General features: G+C 40.0%; 1 protein-coding gene across 7 annotated transcripts in view; it reads right to left on the minus strand.

The window, feature by feature from the left end:
• ndrg4 (NDRG family member 4) overlaps positions 1–17,902 on the minus strand; it is a 59,235-nt gene that overhangs the window by 28,155 nt on the left and 13,178 nt on the right. For 3 of the 7 annotated variants that reach the window (XM_056386704.1, XM_056386701.1, XM_056386703.1), the window contains 2 exons: positions 6,130–6,220; positions 3,544–3,702 (listed from right to left, as the gene is read on the minus strand). In XM_056386704.1, coding sequence (XP_056242679.1) covers positions 3,544–3,702; positions 6,130–6,207 — 237 coding nt within the window. In that variant the 5' untranslated portion in view covers positions 6,208–6,220. The remainder of the gene's footprint in view (positions 1–3,543; positions 3,703–6,129; positions 6,221–17,902) is intronic. The other 4 variants (XM_056386705.1, XM_056386702.1, XM_056386707.1 and 1 more) reach the window with 2 other exon arrangements.

Below are 17,902 nucleotides of genomic sequence, written 5' to 3' on the forward strand. Positions count from 1 at the left end.
TTAAAAACATTTTGGAATTTCCAAATACTACAATATTTTCCATTTTCACACATCAGTACCACACACATACCTGTTATAGTGTGTCTCATTCTAGTAAGACAGTTAAGATAATTTACTAAAGTGCATGTGGGAAACTGGGAACAAATCAGCAGTAAAAAAGTGAGGAAGAATGGTGATTTAATACAGGATGAGAGAGAGAGAGAGAGAGAGTGCAGCATCCAGATCCACCCCAAAGCAAATCACCTCAACAGTCATTTACGTCTGTGAAGAGAGATGAGCTCGGGCATAAAAAAAACCCAACATATCTGTCATCAGGTCAGTCTGACGAGGGGGAGTCAGGACTCTTGAGAGCCAGTCTGACTCCGTGACTGACAAAGCAGATTTAAACCATCACAGACACTGACTGATGACGAGCTGGCTTCATGTGACAGCTGTGCCAGTAGCCAGTGAAGCTTTGAACACTTTGAATTTGTTGCCAGACAAAATATTATTTGTCTTGAGTCTTGAAGAAAATAGAGACAGATGACACATTAAAGGAAAAACCTGAAAGATGAGTGCGAGACACAGGATGACAATGCCTCCATCCACAGGACAAGAGGGGTCACTGAATGTTTTGATGACTATGACGATGATATGAATCATATCCTGTGACCTTCACAGTCACCGGATCTCAACTGGACTGAACACCTGGCAGATTTGGGATCAACGTGTTGGACCAGTCATTCTCAAAGTCCTTGAGAGGGTTCCTGGGTGTCCCCAGAAAAAAAGAGCAATGATTTATTTTACCTATAATTCCATCCATGTGTAACACAACGACAGAATGAATGACTTTATGGAATAAACATCTAAAAGCAAAAATCCTGTCAGATGGACGAACCTGGGACCTGGGAAACCTGGGGAAATGGTGGTCCGTGGTCTAATTTGTGTCAGTCCATGATGTGAAAAAGTTTGAGAACCACTGTGTAAGACAGCACTCTCCACCACCATCATCAAAACACCCAGTGAGGTCAATATGTTTTGGAAGAATGGTGTTCATCCTCCAGTAGAGTTCACAGACTTGGAGCATCAATGACAAGGTTCTGGAGGAACTTGGTGGAACAACATCTTACTAAGACACTTAATGTTGGTTTTTCCTTTAATTTTTCACCCATCTATGTTTCATCTTCCAGACGAGCTGCTTACTCTCTGAGGAATATGGTCTTGACTCTCCATTTAAGACGAGATGTGCTGAAATAAAACAGGCTACTTATCCACACTTAAATTCATACTGATGGCTGGAATATAACACATGTTTGATAGCTTAATAACACTGGCTCTCATTTGTCTAACCTGTGTTATTTCAGCATCTCCCTTTGTAAAGCTTAGGGCAAAACAGGAACATCTGGACAAAAAAATAAGGACATGCACATGAGGTTAGACACCAGTTAGTTTTCACACTTCTTTCTTGTTAAACATGCACTAGTCCGGTCTTAGTTTGAGTTCATGTGGGAATTTCTTAAGAGATTTCTGAAAGAAAATATGGCAGGATTAAAGATGGATATTGGACATATGAAAAGTCAAAAGGAATAGTGGTGGAAAGGGGAAAAAGAAAGTCATGTTTTTAGTTATTGGCAGTGAAAACTGGAAAAAGAAGGACAGGACTGTCAGACACATCTAAAGAGAGAGAACGACAAAACAACAGGACCTGAAGCTGCCCTATAGAAGAACATAACAACTTTAACTAATATTGAATGAGCCATTAACTTTCCCAATGTGCCACTGTATCATCACCTGCACAGCTGGAGACGTGAGGGGGAGGAAATCCAATAAACTGATTTCTTATCTTAACTGAAAAGGGCAACTTCAGTCCCTGTAGTTTCATGCAAATGGCTCTTTGTTTTCAGAGGGAAAACGTTAGCGGTGGCAGTGTTGTGGTCGGACCAGCAGGTGGCACTCTTTCTTACAACTCCAACCCCTTCACCCCATCATACTGCATGTAGAGGGTGTGCTGCAGCTCAGCTCAGTGAGGAGGGAGTGTGTACTCTGACATCTGGATGAAATGTGTATACATGTTTTCCAAAAGAAAAAAAAAAACCCTTTGGATGAAAGTGTCCCAGTTTATCTTCTTCTATCTCAGAGGGAGGGTCTCTGAGATACAGATTCTCAGTTGAAAGCATCAGAAATTAAAACTTTAAGGTGGTGTGATCTCTGCAGGCTCTGTATTGTGTGTGGCTGCATGCTGACAGCTGTGCTGTGAAGATGTGTTGGATCTAGTCGCTCTCTGCTGGTGCTGTTTGCTGCCATGATGCGTTTGTGGTGCCTTTGATCTCGGAGTCTCTGTGTCTGGAGGCTGGTTTTCGTGAATGTAGATTTTGGCCTAGATTTTTAGGTCTAGATGTAGCAGGATCTCTGTGCTAAAGAGCAGGATTACTGCAGCACTGAACTGAACTCATCAGGTCCAGCAGGAACAGCGGACTGAGTTGATTAAGTCTGAGCCAAGAGATCCTCTGAATGGATCTGTCTGTAGGGAAAAACCGCTCTACTAGCCTACCAGTAACATAAGTTCATTTCTGGGAAACTGACCGGTAGCATGTGCAACAATACAATAACAATAATCAATAATAGCTCAGCTGATATTTGTAAAGGATGACCTTTTGTGTTTTGTAAACTATACAAAAGTATTGTCCACTACAGTTCTGGTAGATCAGTGGTGACTGATAAATGTTGACCAGTGTGAAATACACTGAAGTACAATTATACTTTACTGACAAGGTTTTTAGCAAAGGAATTTCTATTTTTAGTATATTGCTATTTTTCCTTAAAGGTCCCATATAATGTAAAGGTAGATGCCCATGTGTAGTTTGATTATAGATCAGGTCTAGGTTCTATATTAATACTGTGAAAGTATCAAAGCCTCAGTCCACAGAGAAATGCACACAGCCTGTATTCAGAAACTGAGCCTTAAAACCAGCCGTCAGGACTTCTGGAACTTTGTGATGTCACAACAAAGCAGTCACCGCACTCAGCTACGCCCCAAACCCTGCTATATTTTTATTGGATCACTCAGAAAGAAGAGAGGCTCAGAGCCTCCTCTCTTCTGATTGGTTCACTGACCTGTTGTTACTAAAGCTCCAGAGAGAAGCCTGAGAGAGGAGATGTAAAACTACACTGAGATGGTTTCTGGTTCTTAAAACCACAAATTTATCTTCTTATGGATCAACACTTCAAATAAAACACAGGAGAAGAAGAAAATATGGGACCTTTAAGTAAATGATTAACCTGCTTTACTGTGCAGACCGTGGCTGTTTTCTACTAGCAGGTATCAGCAGTTAACATCAGCCATGTTGATGTGGACAAAACTAAATAAAGATTCTGTGCCAGTCTTCTGTCGAGCTCAGAGGGACTTTCTTGTGATTTTGCATCATGAGTTAGTTCTGTATTATGAAATATCAAGTATCTGAGTTTCCAGTTTTATGATCAGTTAAACTTTCTGAGTTGTTGTTGGTTGTGTTGTTGGATTCAGTGTGCTGGCGGTCGGATGTTTCTGCTGGTTCTGGTAGTTACCGGGAGGACCCCGCTGGTCCGACGGCGGGTCTGGCGGAGCCAGTGCCGTGCGATGACATGCCAGCGGTGAGTGGGGCGACTGGGGGGAGAGGGGTGGTTAAGGGGCGGGGGGCTGGCGGGGCAGGGGAGCCCCCCTGATGCCTCGTCTCCTTTATCCTGCTGTGTTGTGAAACAACAAGCACAACAAGGTGGTTATTGGATAACAACCAGTTCAGCAACATACACATAAAAATGTGACGTAAATTATTCATGACTCATTTTCTGAGGCAATATTCATGGAGGTTTCAGAAACACCCTCAACGCTCTGAACCTTTGAAGCTCCAAACAAGAGACTCCTGGCTTGAGTTCTGCTCCAGCATCACCAAAAAGGTCACCCTTAAGATCCATCACCCTCCTTTCACTGGAAAAGAGGAGCAGGTTGTGGGCAGAGACCTGTTGGATGAGATTACTCTCATGCCTCTCTAAACCCAGGAACATGCTGCATTCATGGGAAACACAGTAAATATAAGCTTCAGAGAAGAAGAGGCTGTACAGCAACTGGTATGTTACTTTCAGGGCCAGAGCTAGGATCTTTTTCATATTTCATTTCCTCAATCATTAAACCCTATTTGAAACTTTTATTTCCCAGTCTTCTCTAAAATGCAATAAATTACTAATTTATTTATTTATTTAGTTGTAATCCAAAAATACTGTGTAAAGCTACTGGAATCAGCTGATAAAAACCACATTAGATGTCTTAGTTTTTAAAGCTAAAACCCCCATATTCCATGAAAATACAGATGACATCATGTTTATTAAGAGCATCCTATGGTGTTTTTCTTGTAAACAAAAGTTATTTTTCCTTCAAGAGACACTGTGTGGATGTATTTACTTCCTCATGCAAAGCTTAGAAGTTAGAAGCCTTCTTCTTTGTTGGCACCTTTACCATCAACAGCCATCTATGGCCAGAAACCATCAGTGGGCTGTACACGGGCACACGCTTCTGTCTTTACCCAACACAAACAAAACAGGGGCAACAACATTAAACTATCTTAATATTTACTTTTGTTTTCACAGAAAAACCTGAAGCATTGCCAAGAAAAACAAATATTGTATATTACAGATTATATATATATATATGTATATATATATATAAAATAATGGATGATTATTATTATTTGGACACATGTGGACAATTCAAATGCATCACTATCAGTTTATTTCTTGTTTTAAGTGCTGAGTGTTAACTCCTGATATTTTGACATCTTCAAATTAAATCAATCAAAGAAGAAGAACCATCAGGACATGTTTGTTGTGTCCATATGAAGTGAATGCAGCGTTAGTCCGACATGACTCGCTGTGAGTCAGAGCAGAGTTTTACCAGTGTTTTGTGCCAGGAGGTAATCACTCAGTAACCGCTCTTAAAGGTCACTAACGCACTGTTGCACAACACCAGAGCTGCAGACTTTAAATGAGCTGGGAGAGAGAGAGAGAGAGAGAGAGAGAGAGAGAGAGAGAGCGAGAAAGAGAGAGAGAGAGGCAGGAGATAAAAACTGCAAATGTGTCTGAGCTGAAATCACCATTTCAACACAACAATGACATGAGCAGCACAAACACGGAGCTGGGCTGATGGAGGCAGCTGTTCATGGCCTTGATTCGTTATAAGCAGCGGGTCATAATGAATGGGCCTAATGACCTTGAGCTAGATCAATAGCAGAATTAGTCTTTCATATTGATGCACAGGCTGCTTCTAATAAGCTAAACCTGACCTACTGTAACTCCTGGGAGCGCAGTTTCATTTCTGACACACTGGCCAAGTGAGTCATGGCTAACAGGTTTAGTCAGAAACAAGAGGCTGGTCAGAAGCAGAAGAGTACTCCAGACTTGTTTACAACCGGCTCAATATGTTGTTTTCATGCGTGTCTGGACAGTAATGATTTTGTTGCCTGTCGTTTGCTTTCCACTGCAATAAAAACAGCCTTGTCACAACTGGCCTTTTCTGATCTACTTTTTTTTTGCTGTTCTATTCACACACAGCTTGAAAGAATAATAACCAACTCAGTTCACTGAGAACTAAGGAGAAAATGAGTCTTTTTCTCGCCTCTTCAAGTCGCTTTTCAAGTTAATCTGGCAAATCTCCACCGTTTCCATAATTCCTGCAACAAGAGGCTCTCAAACATTCAAGAGCCCCCAATTCAGCCACAACCTGTTGCTTAGGTAATGGAGAAGTGGACTGCAATAAGTGGCCTTTATATAACCACCCACTGACTATTCTCTGCCCCCCTCTGTTTTTGCTCCCCTCTTTGTCTCCCCCCACTCTCTCTCTCTCTCTCTCTCTCAGCTTAAGTGACCTTTTATCTTTTCATGCTGTTGTTATCAAATAGTCATGGTTGGATGGCGTTCATTAATTTCCTCCTCCGCTGGTAAACAAGCGCACTGTCTAATTATAAATCATCACTGCTAATGAGCGCAAACATCTCTGTCTTAATACACCAAGAGTTTTCAGAGTGGTTCATCCTACGCGACACTAATCAGCATGTGAGCACACAGACAGGAGGGTTAATGGCACAGAGAATACACACAGTGAATAAAGCCCAGTAAACTGACCATGTCTGAGTCCACTCCTCTCTGCTCCGGCAGCAGGGGCTTCTCCTCTGTGAACTGCTGCTCCTTAATCCCCGCCATCCTGGACAGCAACCTGCAACGACCGTGGCAACACACACACACACACACACACACACACACACACACACACACACACACACACACACACACACACACACACACACACACACACACACACACAAATCTAAGGTTACACTATCATTTCATCATGCAGAGTGCTCTCTTTTTGTCTGACCTTAAAAAAGCAAAATCATCTGCATTGGCTCCCAGCATGACACATGGTGATGGCATTTCTGTTTCATTTACATGATTTACATGTAATAAAACAGTGACGTTCTTCAATTTCACAAATCCACACTGTGAAATTATGGAAGGGGTCAGTTTGCCGATTGGATGTTGTGTTGAGCTGGAGTAGCTTGAGCAGCAGACAAATGAGGAGCTGATCAGAAACGGAGGAGATGGAATCAAGATGGGAATTTTGCCGCAAAGCCACCCTGCAGTACAAGCCACTGTACAGTACACACCGGAGTTTAATAACAAGTCACTAAAAAATAATTAAACTGGCTGGTGATGCCAAACTAGAGGTCAAATTAAAGGTGCTCTGTGGAGTTTTCCTGTACACAAGCAAAATCCTTGAGGCCTAATACAGCTGCTAAGTGGGAGGGGCTGTTTGTTACAAAAGTGTTTTTTTTTCCCATTCTGTATTGAATTTTTCCTTTAAATGACAACCTCATTGTTACCATACATAGAAACACACCCTATGGCCACTAATTTTAACTAATTGTTTGTTATTGCCTGGCAGACATGTCTAAATACTACAATACCCATGAGCCTTTAATGCTGTTGCCACAGAGAAGAGGCTAGTCAGAGGCAAGAATCAGAGTGGCACCAACTCACTCTCCAGTTAACTCTAAAAATCAGTCTCTGAGAGAAATGAAATCTAAAAAGGAGAGAAGAATCAGAAAGTTTGGTCTGACCGATCCTGGTATTTTTTTTATTATTTTCCCAAAGTAAGTTCAAAGTACAGTTTCTACAAAAACACAGTTAAGTGATGCTCTAGTTTGCAACACAACAAAGACACTGGAGTAGACATGGATGATTACCAACCAAGATTACTCAGTAAAAAGCGGAGCTCGGAAATTCACAGAAAGTTGCTCCCAAAGTAACAACGTACAGTTATACACAAACACGCCAATACACACTGACACATCAACACACACAAAGAGTGAGGTCAGAAGTGTCAGTACAATAACACTGCTGGATGATGACATCGGTCCACCAACACACAAACATGACCACAGACACACAGAGTGGTAAGATTTAGTTTTTTACATTAATTAAGACTCAGTGAAAACTTTTCCTCATTTAACGTGAAGTTGGAGAGATGGATAATGGGAGAATGTGTTGAAATAAAAATTTAAAGACTTTTCCTTAAGCCCCACCACCCTTCGTTGTTGCTATACCTGTCAAGTTTTCCATTTTTGCACTCGTTGCATTAAAATTGCAATGAAAACGGTGAAATTGTGGAAACAGGAGGTCCTTGATTTTAGATTGAAGTAGACAAAAGCAGACTTTTATTTCAAGCCAAAAACCATTAGATTTAGTGGTTTGACAACTGTCAAACCACTAACATTAGCATACGGTGATATAAAAGCATCCTGAACCATTTTACATACTGTGGCAAAATACTGAACAATATGTTATTTGTGAACGCTTTTTGCAAAGGCACATCTAATCCCACAAAAAAATTTAATTAGCTAACAATAGTCTTCTTATCTTTGGGAATAATGCTAAGTTACCACTGTAGATAGTAAGCTAGTTGGCTGGACATGATAACTTGAAGCCCATGTTAAAGCAGATAATCACTGCTTTATCTATTTCTTACAATTGTGCTCTTGTGTTTGGGGTTTTGTAGAGTGAAGAAAAGACACTACCCTCTTTGAATGCTGACCATCGTTCTTACTAGAGCCCCTTGTTAAACATGCAGATAAATCCAAATCTTTCACAGGCTAGCCGTGTGTGGATATAGATGATTTTAAAAAAAATGCTATATGGAGGAGGAGAATCAATTGCTAGATGATGAAGTCACTAATTGCTATTGTTGGTCATTGTTTTTACTTTAGATAATGCTAATCACCTTGCATTAACATTGGATGCACTAAACTGCTAACATTGAACACAATCTCATAGGAATACAACAGTCTTATACTTTGCTGAATGATAGCCACTACATAGCAAGCATTAGCATTAACAGCTGTTTACTTACCAGTCTTGTTAAGAGCTTCAGTCATCGTTGTGATTACAAGTCAAGAGGTTTTAATATGCCCCCTACTTCTTCAGGGCAACCTGGATGTTACAGTGACTCGGTATCGGAATGTGACGAAACACTCCGACTTGGCTGGAGCTAGCTGGTTAGCATGCTAACTTCAGTAGAAGAAAATAAGTGATAGAAATAGAAGGAAAACAAGAGCATTGGCGATGGTTTCCACCACTGGAGACAGCTCTTAGTGATCAAGTTTGATGTTGAACTCACAAAGTTTCTCCTGGTAAGTAAACAGCTCTTAATGCTAATGTTGACTGTATAGCAGTAGCAAAATTTGCAAACAGCTGTTTTAACTCACTTCAGAATTAATGTGTTCTAGTTCCAGCTGACAATAATTCAGGTTTTAACTTTAATTTTTTTTTTTATTTCATAATAATAATGAACACCTGCAATGCCTGCAGAGTTTTCCAAATCTTATTGTTTTTAGGAGCAAAAAACAACAAGACACTTCAGAAGGAAATATCCCCAAACATAATATGAATAATGAATAATACCAAAACCATGTCCATGGATGAAACTTGTGAACTGACTCTTAAGGGGCTTCCAACACCTTCCCAGTGGTGTCTACACAACACACAACACCACTCTTTCTCTTTCTTTCTGTCTTGCACCACTTTTACCCTTAAAGGAATAAAGCCCAGATTCTACTTGCGGTCACTCCAAGCAGCCGATGTGTGTACGGTTTGCGTGACTTACAGTGGAAAACCCACCATAATGAAATACAGACCTCATCACAGCTTGGATTTTTAAAGTAAAGCTCCACCTGTCAAAGGTAATATGTGACTTTCACTGGCGACAAGACACAAGGTGACTTTGTGATCACAGGCAAGTGGCCAAAGCCTTTGGGTTCAGATAAGCTGCGTGTCTCAATGGTGCAGATAGCTGAAGAAGACAAAGTACTCAAGTCATTTTCATTTTAAATTTGTGTTAAATGTTAAATTTAAACCTGCATTCATTTTTTTTTTCATATTTTGGCCACATGGGGGTATCGGAACAACATATAATCACTGACATCATCAACTTGTAAAGCTATCACATGAAGAATGTGTTGACAAGCAGTTAGCAGCTTACTTATACATTTTACAGACTCAGAGCAAAATGAGTATTTATTTGGATTCGTTGTTGGTCCAATGTTCACTCTCTTTCAGCTCTGTTTTCATCTCCACCCACTCCTAAAGCCCCTCTCAGACAGGAAGTACATACCACTGCTCGCTCCTAGTGATGGCACTTTGTCATTTCAGACATATGTGACTTTACGTTCCTTAAGAGCTCAAATCAATCATAATGACAGATTGATGGAAAGCACTGCGTGATATTTAGCATCAGTCATCATTTATTGATAGCGCTGCCTGTTTTATAAAATCTGACCGTACACAAGCATCGAATGACAGTTCATTAAGTTGGGACGTATGTTTAATTCCTATTTGCTCTCATAATGTTCTGTATGTAAAGCATTTTGCTGGATATTCATTTATTCACCCATGCAGTTGGCATGAATGGACTTTGGAAACATACGGAGAGACTGTTGATCAGATTATTGTTGAAAGAGGATTTTAACCTCTGAACCAAAACAGTAAAGTTTAAAACCAAAACAAAGAGCTGCAAGATGCCTAAAAGCTCTATAGAGCTAAAAGGAAACTGCAAAGCTGGTTGACAGTTTTCTGTGGGTGTGTCACTACAAGAAATTCATTATACATTACCATTAATAGAAAAATTGACTGGAGAAGGGTAAGATGACTGGAAATGGGTTTTGGATTAAAGAGCATTAGCTTATTTCCTCATGTTAAAAGATCATTCCGGTTTTTTACAACTCGGGACTTATTCTCATAGCACTGAGCATTGTACCCACCAAAGTCACTGCTGAGGAGACATTGTTAAGAAGTTGGGTTGGAGGTGGGGCTCTGGAAATGCTGACAGCAGCAGCAGCAGTGGCGACAAGCAGTGACATAGTTTTCAGATGAGGGGTATGCGAAGGCATGCAGCAAAAGAATGAGCGGAGCACTGACAGCTTGAGGACACCGCCATGATTAAATGGGTGTGTTGAATATGTTTTGCACTGAGACGAGTGTGTCATATAAGCGTAGCACTGGAGAGCCACAATTTATTTTATTTTATTTTTCATAATCCACTTGTCACACAACCAGGAGTGAGCTCAACCACTACAAGAAAATAAATTCAAGAAATGCCAGCAGCAACAGCAGCTACTGACTTTTGAAATCAGAGACTTAGCTCTCAGTGGATTTCCTCTAAATCTGTATTAGTTTGAAAACATTTTCTCGGGGACTTCAGAGTTTATGGATCTGTCACCACAAACCTTTATATACAACCCACATAAACTGAGATCCACCTACACAACATGGGTTATATGTCCACACATTGGTTTAGCTAATTAGCTATAAAAAAAAATACTAACTGCAACAATACTCAATCAAATTGACCCTGTTTTGTTATAGTTAGTGAAAAATCCTGGGGTGGAGATGTAGGTACCTTTAGGAATTCATCAGTTAAAGTTAAAAGACAGCTTGAAGCAGCAATAATTTAGTTTCTTGTTGCTGCTGGAAATGGAGTAAATGAGATCAGACTTTCACAGGATGTGAAAAAAGAGGCTAAAAAGCACATTGCACAACAGATGGATGATGATAATTTACTGTGGGTTCATCGCTACAAATGATCCCTTTTACATGATGAACTCTGCTCAAACCTGGCATTAACATTTGTCTCAGGTCATCCTATCACAAGAGGACAGCTCTAAAGTACATCAGTTCACACCTGGTATTAAAAATGTGTCTCCACATACCACTTATGATAGGATCTCAGTACCCTGCTGTATATGCAAATAAACATGTATTCATTGTCAATGTGTTTGTGAGAGAAAGACAGCAAGGAAAGGAGGGGCTGAGTGAGTCATTGCGCTGCCCACAGCTCTACAATCACATTAGGTTTTAGCCATTAGAAATAGTAAAATATTTTTGGTTCATTATCTGGTCTGTGGGATCAGATCTCAAATGTGTTCTCAATGAGTCTTGAGTGCATTCACACCTGAACTTAGAACTGTCCAGTTGTGATCGGATCACCTGAGATGCGTGTTAATACCAGGTCTGAACAGGGCGTATATGAGACATCACTGACTTTAAAAATTACTTGTAGAAGCACAAGTATGTAAAATGGCGACTCAGCAGGTGAGAGAATTAAGGTGTAATTTCCCACCAGGCATTGTGTCTGTTAAATCTCTGCTTGTCTATCAGTTGTTCTTTTTGTTTCTCTGCCTTTCAGATTCATCATCACTGTTTGACAGATTGTCCCTACACTCTCCTTTTCTGTCTCTCAGCATCTCTTCCTCTCGTCTTGCTGTCCTTGACACGTCCCTGACATGTTCGTCCTGCCACTGCAACATACGTCTCTCCTCTAACTCCTCTCTGTCACTTCAGTTATTTCGCTCTCAACTGGTTTTTCACGCCATCTCACCCTCCATCTCTGTATTTTTTTTCCTGTCTTCATTCCACCCCATCTAATCCCCCTCTTTCTCACCATCTCTATTCATTCTGACATGCTTATGTAAGACAGCTGGTTGTGAAATCAATTACCATTGCATTACCCGGCTATATTTGGCATCATGACGCCACTGCTGCTGGTGGAAAGATACCAGTGCCTCGTCTGAATTAATGCTTCATCTCGTGTGTAACTTTGTACCAACTGTAGCTACGGTGAAGTTTGTGTTGTTTCTTTGATAAAAGATGTTGATACATGTGGTTAGAAATCATGTGTGTGTATGCCATGTGGGCATTTATATCGGGTCTGTTGATCATTTGGTTTGTTCTAAACTTTGGTCTGCAGCAAGATCCCTCAACAATCACTGATCAAATTGTAATTAAATTTGGTAAAAGCACTCATGGTCCCCAAAGGCTGCTTCCATTTGAAATTTGCTATTGTCAGGGTCCACATATAATGATTCCTAAAGGTTTCGTCAAACACCAAGATCAGGTCAAAATATTCAACTGTAAAATCAAAATCTAATGAGCAGATGAAAATAACTGAACACAGCCTTGCTCCTCAGAGGATGAACCTTTCCTCTAGCACCACCTAGAGGACAAGCGTGACATTTTTTACCCCTGCTATTGGCTCCAAGAATAATAAAATGATCATTATGCTGTTGGTTCTGTTCAAACTTTTGGTTTTGCAGTGTACAGTGAACAGTGCCAGTTGTAGGGTCTGCCAGCATACTCTAGGTTTTAAAAGAGTACCGCACTGACTTAGCACTGCACTGCTGTAACATTCAATCAATCAGCCCCACTTAGTATCAAATTTGTGCCATCTGCTTTCATTACAACAGGCTTTGGGCATGCATATTGTTTCCCCCACACTCGACACACTTGACATTGGAAGCACGGTACAGTCCCTACATAGCAGTCTCTAGAGCACAACTGAAAACACCATTTTAAAACTAATCTATCCAGCCACTGACCTTAAATTTTAAAACTAATGATAGCTAAGAACAGCATCTAAAGATTTTATTGTGTTGTGTGTTAATCCAGAATTACTCAGTGCCACTAAAGCCTTTTTTCTGAAGGGTGTTTTTACATACTGTAGTTGTGTACAGACTTAATAAAGTCTTGTAATGTGACATACAGTACATTTGTACACTGTACAACACTTCCTGGGATGTTAAACTTGGTAGTCCATTTTCTCGAGATCAGGAAAATGCAATGCGCTCAATTTGGGACAGCAGCGTTCTTGTTAACATCAGGTCAGCTGGGCTCAGGTGACTACACTTCAACAAAACTGTATACCTGTTATGCTCAGTGTAACAAGTGCTAATTAATATCAGAAAGCACACTGGTGGGTGGAATTTCCTGCAGCCTTTAACAATAAGATTTCTGGTAAATTTTGTATAATGTCCATTTCCATATAGTCATCGTATACTCACCACTTTGCTGCCCCATGTTTAACAGAAATATTTTTTATACTCAGTTAATTCCAGTAAATGTGATGACACAATAACAGGTACTATTGCAAAAATGATAACGTACTGACTGTCCTCCACCATCACTGTTGCCACAAAGGTAATTTTACATCAGTCAACTATAACTGCCTACACAATCAAATGTTAGAGTGACTTTATGAATATATTAGTTTCATTATGTTGAGAATATTATGCAGCAATCAGCCAAACATCTAGCTAAGTAGTACAGCTAAGAGTATTAGATAGCATGGATGTAGGTTGTAGGGAGCGTGGCATTAAGCAGTATAGGCAGATGAACACAATTAGTTTGTCTTTTGAATAATTTAATTTACTTACTTGTGCCTGAGGAAAAGTTGTAGTGCATGGAAGAAATGAATGAATGAATGAAATGAAATGAATGAAAGGATGTTCTGCTGCGTTTTCAGCTTTACTAGTTAACGATAGCTAGGTAGAAAAAATAATCTAATTCACTGTGGTGCACAATGGCTCCCGGCGGCTACAGAGAATGTTTAAGGTGGAATGTTTTCTTGCTCAATGTACCTTGATTGTCAATATGACAACTTTGACCATTGCATTTATTTTTATTGGCTCTCTTGCCTGATGTACGCTTTTGTGATGATTGAATCTTCAGGCGCTTTAAAAATTATATGAATTTCACCTGGATTATGCAAACTGCAAATATTATATTTCCTTTTGACACTCCTTCTCAAAAAAGTGTTGTTTCGGTGCCTCCAGCAACAATACACCAGTCGGTGAAGTGGGCCCAGGCCCAGACCACACATGCTGGAGGCTCTCATGTACACCCTGAATGACAGGCTCACAGAGAGGGCTGGTAGACAGACTGACACTACACGGCCAGTGAAAACTTGATGGACTTTTTTGATGGTCCACCAGCCCATCCATGTGGTGGCCAACCAGGATTTGTCCTGGTGTTCCCCATGGCCTCTAAGTAAAGGGTTTTGTTGTACGTAGGTGATGCATGTGGTAGGTCTGAGGTCGGATGAATATCAAAGATATAACTTAATGTTAGCTAGTTAAATCTACCTTTCTCTCTCTTCTTTCTTTTTCTCTTTTTCCTCTCCCTCTCACCTTAGTCAGGTGTCGCCACATGTCTCCACTTTATATGTTGCCATATGTTGTTATATTTACTATACATGATTGTGTTGGTACATTTTGTTTCTAGTGGATATTCACATTTTTTCCCTCATCCTTTTTGTTCCACTTTATCTCCTCCTCCTCATCGCCATCTCGTTTCCTTCAGCCTTGTTTTGTATCTGACAAACAGCTCTGCCAGTAAAGCCATTGAGTTGAACAGTGAGGCATGTGGCCATCACAGTGCACTCTCCACGGTGGAGGACCTGACTTCAAAGGCTCTCCTTATCCCTCGACCAACGGTGGTCAAGCAGCCAAAGTGTCAGTGGGTGAGAAACTATTTACAGATCTGTTTTCTAAGTCTCCTCTTTCACCAAGGAACACTCTCCCCATCCCCTCTAAAAAAAAAAAGGAGAATGGGGTTTTGTCAGGCTTGGAGAAAAAACACTTTGCTTTTACAGCAGTTTGTTGAGGAGAACAAAATGGACCTGTCCTCGTTTCGTTTCTCTCCCTCCTTCGCTCCTTTTTTTCTTTCTTTTTAGATCTGCCCGGACAGCGTTGCTATGACAACCCAGCTTAGTCCCATCGGGTCTGGCTCACCTTCTCCTCACGGCTTGTTTTACATTACAAATTTGTTTTCCCACCATCTTATAAGAACATATTTGTCCAAATCATACATCTTCCATGTTATCATGTTGTTGTTTCATTTGGTTCTTATTGTCGGGTTTTCAACAAAGTATATTTTCTTTTCTTTGTACCTCACTTTTAATTTCACACTGGGTTATTCATAAGCAGTAAAAGCAGAGCTGAACCACATTTTGCATTGTCATTATATTAACTCATAGAAGAAGCACTGCTGTTCTCCTTTCTCTGCTCTCCTGCTTTAAATTACACATAATGTCCTCCTTTGTGCTCCATTCACAAGTACATCTAGCCAAATTACACATCTCACAGTTACACCATAGTAATCTTTTGTCTTCACCGTTGCCTTTGATTATTACTATGATCTTGTGTGCATGACAACATAAAGGTAGGCACATTAGGTCTAAACAATGATCCCTACATCAAAAATAACCTATGATCTCATTCAGCCTTGTGCTTGAGTGGAGAACATGTCATCACTGTGTGATACAGTTAAGTGCGACAAAACAAAGGCAAAGAGCAAACCTGATTAAACCTGCTGAAGCAAATAATTATTATATTCTCCATTTTCATCTCCTCATGGTCATTTAACAAAGTGGAGTGATGTTTTTCTCCTGGTTATCATGAATCACTGACCATATGATGACATGCCGAAGTACGTAATAACTATTTTCCACATTTCATTACATGTGCTATTGTTGGATCAACCGAAATTAGCTAATGACTGTCAATAGTAAAGGAGAAATTCAGATTTCACTGTCTCTAAATTTCATTTTGTTTCTGCATTACATTGTGTTTTTTTTTGTATCAACATATTATACACAATGCCTTCAAGTTTGCTCATCCAGTTTATTATAATTTTATTATTATTTATTATTATATTTACCTGACACAAATTCAAAACGTTAAGTCGATTAGAAAACACAATGCAAACAACTAGTAGTTGAGGAACTCTAGTAAATATTAAATATTAATAAACGAGTTTTAAATCTATGTAGTATATATAAAAGTGCTGGTGCACATCATGGCAATGAGTAGACTATAGACACATGACATACAGTGGCACAGAGAAAATTGAGGTATTGTGTTAATGAACTGCAAATGACAACATATGAAAAATATTTTCAGTTGTTCTGGAGTAAATAAAGTGTGTAGTGTACTGTGTACTGAGTGTTTGGGAAATCAAGCTAAAAGTAGTTTGGAGTAAATTATATTTAAAGCTACATAACTTGATTTTTCTTTTGTTGGCCACCAGGGGGCAGCATCACAAGCTGAAACACAACCCTGACATATTATCACCTTATAAAGTTGATATGGTTAAAATGTTAGCAAACAGCTGCCACTTACACATCCTGCAGACTCAAAGCAACATTAGCATTCATTTGTGGTCATGCTTCTGGGCATCTGATGAAGGCGTTTTCACAGCTGCGCTTTTTAGTCTGGTTAAACCGAACTCTGGTTCCGTTTCTCCCTCGGTACAATCTGTTTGTGTAGGTGTGACAGCAGTAATCGCACTCGGGTGCAGACCAAAACAATCTCTCTGAGACTCTTTTGAGGAGTTGGTCTTGGTCTGTGTCCAAACAAACTCTGGAGTGGTTCGTTTTTGGTGTGAAAGAGTTCTGAATTCGATCCGACACCACTAGCAGGTGAACTCACAAATTTGAGCTCGACGGTTCCTGTAACCTTCTTCCTGTGTTTACTTTCCTGCTCTAACCAGACAATCTGACCAACAAGAGGAGAGAACTTTATCACTTAGTTTGTAATGATGCATTTACTGGTCTTTATTTTTCACTCACCAAGGGGAAAATGATACAAGTTTGCAAACTCATCAACTGAATTGGACCACCGCAAACCAACTTTAAGAGTGAAAACACCCTAAGTTAAATATTCGCTCCGTTATTAACTGTATTAGTGTCCACTTTTCTAATGTTCTGAAAGATGTTGAACTGCTCCATGGAGTTGAGGGGAAACTGCAAAGTTGGTTTACAGTTGTCTGTGGGTTTGTCACTACAAATGACCCCATTCACATTACATTAACTTTATAAAAATATTGATTAGAGCAGAGGAAAAGCTCATGCAGGCATAACTCCGGTAAGTAGGTCGTCAAAGTTGAATGAGTCTGTAAAGTCAGTCAGTAAAATCTGATGGATGTTTACAATGGAGAGTTTTACTGTTCAATTCTGTTCAAATTATTTTTTAAGGGTTATCACTGTGTTCTTCTTCAATTAAAGGTAGAGTAGCTTAAGTGATTATAATCCAATACACTTTTAGTCAAATTCAGAGAATATGTCCTCATAGTCCACTAGCTGTCTGCTCCATGTGTAGGGAAGATGGAGACCGTTTGGAGACAATATTTTAGCTCCAATCTTTCAGTGACAATCCAGCGCTTTAGGGACAGTAAAGAGGCAAAGGCAGAATTACTTCCTGTCAGACCAGAAATCAATTGCTCTGCCTGTGGAGGGGATGCAGCTGATCAAATATAGATTAGCTGAATCGATACTTGGAAACTGGGGCAGCTCAAAGAGACAGAGGCAGAGAGACAGCAGGACAACAAAGGGACAAATAAGACAGACAGAGAGAAAACAGTGAAGGGAAGGAGATTTTTACTTTGACATGTCCACCATGAAGAAAAATAGTAGAAACCACTTTAATAAAACTCACTGAAGATGAAACTTTGGTGTGAAACATAAATGTCAGACTGAATGTGCTTCTTCCTTGTTTCAGTCCACCACTTTGGT

The sequence above is a fragment of the Seriola aureovittata genome, chromosome 10, assembly GCF_021018895.1.
Source record: "Seriola aureovittata isolate HTS-2021-v1 ecotype China chromosome 10, ASM2101889v1, whole genome shotgun sequence".
Classification (NCBI taxonomy): Eukaryota; Metazoa; Chordata; class Actinopteri; order Carangiformes; family Carangidae; genus Seriola; species Seriola aureovittata.